At 46.9% G+C, this 4,068-nt stretch overlaps 1 protein-coding gene across 1 annotated transcript; it reads right to left on the bottom strand.

Moving 5' to 3' along the window:
* Positions 1-442: 442 nt before the first annotated feature.
* HCAR1 (hydroxycarboxylic acid receptor 1) lies at positions 443-3,845 on the bottom strand. Its single transcript, XM_047760463.1, has one exon. The coding sequence runs from the start codon at positions 3,332-3,334 to the stop codon at positions 2,312-2,314; it is 1,023 nt and encodes a 340-aa protein (XP_047616419.1). The 5' UTR covers positions 3,335-3,845; the 3' UTR covers positions 443-2,311.
* Between the last annotated feature and the right edge of the window lie 223 nt (positions 3,846-4,068).

Below are 4,068 nucleotides of genomic sequence, written 5' to 3'. Positions count from 1 at the left end.
AGATCCTTAACCCCACTGAGCTGCCAGGGTACTCCCATACAATTCCTACACGATAATGGTCTACTGTCCCTTGTGGCTTTTATGTGACATTTCCTGGAAGACTCTGGGTAAGAGGAAACAGCATTTTCTTCTAAATCAATTACATTTTCCTATTCCAGGTAGTTTAAGCTTTGTTAACAAAGTTCTACTCCTCTTCCTTACAATTTCTGAAGAACACTTCTTAATAACGTTTTTTTTCATCACATTCTATGCATTTTAAAAAGATATGCAAAATCAGAGTCAAGACTGTGGTTAGGCTTGTGATTTTTTTTTTTTTTTTTTGGTTTGTTTGTTTGTTCTTGCTGGTTTTTAGTGAGAACTTTGCCCTACCGTGAGCTTCTGGATCTTTTTCTTTGGAAGTCTCGTAAGTCTTATAACATAGGATCACACAGAGGACGGGGGCTTTCTTTCACAATCTGTTTTTATTAAGAAGAAGCAACAAGGAGGCAGCCCAGGGAAGAATGAACTAAGGACAGAATTTAAAGCAGAGTGTGGGGTTTTCACAGATTTCTATCAGGAGGATATATAGTTCTTTGATGCTGATAAGAATCCTTGCTTTTACTTCTCCCCAGGCAGCTGGGAGCAGGGGAACTCAGGCGGTGATCATGAAGTAGCTACTTAGGGCCTTTGGACCCCAGGGGAGATTGCTTCTATGCCTCAGTTTCTTTATGTGTAAAGTGAGTTAACACAATATATTTATAATATTAAGCTCTTAGTGCCAGACATTATGCTTAATGCTTTACACACACTTAGCCATTCACATATTTCCTAAGCACCTACTATGTGTGGGCACATTTCTAGGCTCTAGGGATGTAGCAGTAAACATAGTCCCTGTGTTTCAGTATCTTACATTTGTTAAATGTGCCCAACGACCTTTCCAAGTCAGTGCTATCATTACCCCCGTTTGACAGATGAGGAAATTGAAGCTAAATGTGGTTGAATACAGTCTGCTCCCAGATCACTCTTCCAGAAATCGGTTGAGCTGGGGTTCAAATTTAGATTCATCCGACCTTGTACAGCCCGTGCCCCTGAAAAAGGAATTAATTAGAACATCCCAAAGCGGGTATTTTGAGGCCAAAGCATGAGAAGCTGGTAAGGTCCTTAATTGCAGGGGGGGCCCTGGGAATTTTAGAAAGTGGAAATAAAGAAGCCAAGAGCACTTTGACCACTTTGTGGCTTAAGAACAGAGCTATGGTTGGCTTAGAATCTTCCCCCCAATCTAGGGCAAAGGAAGCTTGTCATTTCATGCAATCATCTAGTTTCTGAGGGCTCCATGTACATATTTGGGTGATTCATGTGCAAAAGGGACACTACAATTTCCATCCGTTGGTGTTTGTACAGAATCCTACAGTAAGAGGAATGCACTGAAGTTTGCAGAGAGCAAGTCTATTATAGTCATGGAAAGGGTGAAGGTCACTAACATCTCTGCTCCACCTCCACACACACAAGAGCTGACCAATAACCATCCAGGTAAAAGGGACACTAGCACAGTGCCAGGCACGGAATATTATTTCAGTAAATATGTGGGAAGTGAATGATGGAATAATTTAAATTCAGAGTCATATAACAAGCAGCCAAAGCAATTATGCCAGACTCGGCACTTCCTAAAGGCTAACAGGATTTTTTTTCAAGCACTCAGCTCCCACTGGAAAAATCAGGGCAGGTAAACACATCCCTCAGCACCTTCTTTGAAAGGCAAAGACTTGCAGGAAAACGTGGAGCTCCGAAAAGGTCAGAGCAGATTGTTTTTCTGTCATTCTTCTGGGGCTCCTGAGAAGTCAGAAATGTGCAGAGGGGCCCCGGGGAAGATGAAAACCATCAGGATCAAGACATCCCAGTCTAAAGAGCCTCATACTGCCTGAAATAAAAATATTGACTTACCCCAGTTTCTATTTTCCAAGACAAGTAAGGAATGAAGGTCAGAAGACAGGTCATTAAATTCACTAACTCCCCCAGAGAGCAAACCTGAAGGGTTTAAACCTTAGTACCTATTGACTGAACCATTTTAAATTACACAGGAGCCGCGCTCTTCCAAATCCCTCCACCTACCCCACCCCATACACACATTTGTCATTGGAATCAAACCATATACATGCAACCGACTCACTTCTCCACTGGAACCTTCCAAAAATGCACAGGGATCTGAATTTCACTTCCAACAGACTGAGGATACAGCAAGAAAGAATGGCATTTCCAAAGCTCATGAATTTTTTCTAAACGACCAATTTGATCCTCCTTGATTTTGTCTGTCCATCAATTCTGATGCCATCCATCACATCTGGGGATCCCACTGCACATCTGATTGACTTTGGAAGCTATTTGCCACACTGATGCAACTCTTGTGACAAAGGTTTGAAATTGGCATCTCTTCTGGCCTCTTGGAGCGTCCTGGATGCTTAGGTCTCAAGCTGCAGATTTTGAGCTTGGAGTAGAATTTGGGGAACGAGGGACTTGAAAAATAATATACCAGGGGATCCAGCATGCTGTTCATGTAGGTGAAGCTGAGTGTGACATGGAGGGCTACATGGACAGAGGGGTCACAGACGCTGGAGGGCACCGTCCAGAGGAAATACAGTCTGGCTGACACGCTAGGCAGGTAGCCCGTGATGAACACAACTGCCACCACCACGATGAACCGTGTAGCCCTCTTCATCCGAGCCTGCCTGGCCAGGTGCTGCCTCTGCTCCAGGCTCCAAATGACCTTGAAGGAGCAGAACAAGATGATGCCAAGGGGCAGGAAGAACTCCAGCTGGAACATGACGTCATGCCAGCCATTGGCTGACTCCATGATGAAGCTCTCACAAGCTATGGTCTTCTCTTGCACACACAGATGGTTCTCCATCAAAAGATACAGAGTCCCCACGATGACCATGGTCCAAAGGCCGCAGACGATGCCAATTGCGGTCCGGTTGGAGATGGCATTCACCATATGGTGGGGGTGGACCACTTTAAAATACCTGTCCACAGCCACCACCGTAAGGAAGACAATGCTCCCGGCCCTATTCATGGCCAGCATGAAGAGCACCGCTCGACAGGGAATATCCCCAAAGGCCCATTGCCTGTGTCTGCGGTAATAGTCCGTCCGAAAGGGCAGGCAGATCATGAGAAGAAAGTCAGCCACAGCCAAGTTGAAAAGGTAAATAGTGCTGGGCTTCCAGGTCTTCATGTGAAAGCAAAATCCACACAGGGCGATACCGTTGCCCAGGGCACCGAGCACGAAGGCCAGGATCAGCAGCGGCGGCATTGCCTGGGAGATAGGGTCCCCCTGGATGAGGCAGCATGACCCGTTGTCCATGGTGGGCAGAGGACCAGTGCTCCGTGTGCTCCCACAACACCACAGATGCTTATCTGAAAGCTACCCCTCACCCAGCTGCCCTGGGATGCAGGCACCGCAGGAAGAACAGAAACTTCAGCTGGGAAATGAGAGTCTCGGGGTGGTCCTTCCTCTGAAGTCTGCGTCACAAGCTGCCCATCTCCCCGAGAGCCGAAGCAGGTATTGCCACAAGGCTTTGCAATTTCACCCGAGCGGTCACTTCTGGGGAGCAGCTGGCAGGTCTGTTGGGATTCATGCTGGAGAGGAGTTGCTGGGTCCTGCCCCAGAATAATTTTTATGTTCAGCCTCTCTCTTTCTCCTAAGATTCTCTCTGAGCAGGAGAATGAGCAAAGCTACCCAGAAGGCACGAAAAAAAAATCTTGTTTGTCCTCCCTCCTGGTAGAGAAACACAAACATTTCCTGGAGCCGTTCTGGGCCTCTGCCTTCGCTTTCCTCCCTAACCTTTGTCTCACTGCCCCGTCCTTTCCCTCATCCCGTGGGGCGCTCCCAGGCGGTGCCAGAGAGGGGGGGTTTTGCTCCGCAGCTCCTTGGGGCCACTTCCTGTGCCCAGACCCAAAAATACAGCACTTAAAAATCAGAAGGATCTGTGGAGGAAAAAAATTCCTTAAAATAGCACTTGTTGGCTGTTAGAAAATTCTCTGCAGTGGCTGTCATTCCTCCCTGCCTTTCGCACCTCCCACTCTTTGCCTCCTTCC

Source organism: Phacochoerus africanus, chromosome 15, assembly GCF_016906955.1.
Source record: "Phacochoerus africanus isolate WHEZ1 chromosome 15, ROS_Pafr_v1, whole genome shotgun sequence".
NCBI lineage: Eukaryota > Metazoa > Chordata > Mammalia > Artiodactyla > Suidae > Phacochoerus > Phacochoerus africanus.
This window is presented reverse-complemented; position numbering and strand designations above follow the sequence as displayed.

What these genes read in the sequence shown, in the direction of transcription:
- HCAR1 (XM_047760463.1), bottom strand. Translation starts at nt 3,334, where the DNA reads ATGGACAACGGGTCATGCTGCCTCATCCAGGGGGACCCTATCTCCCAG.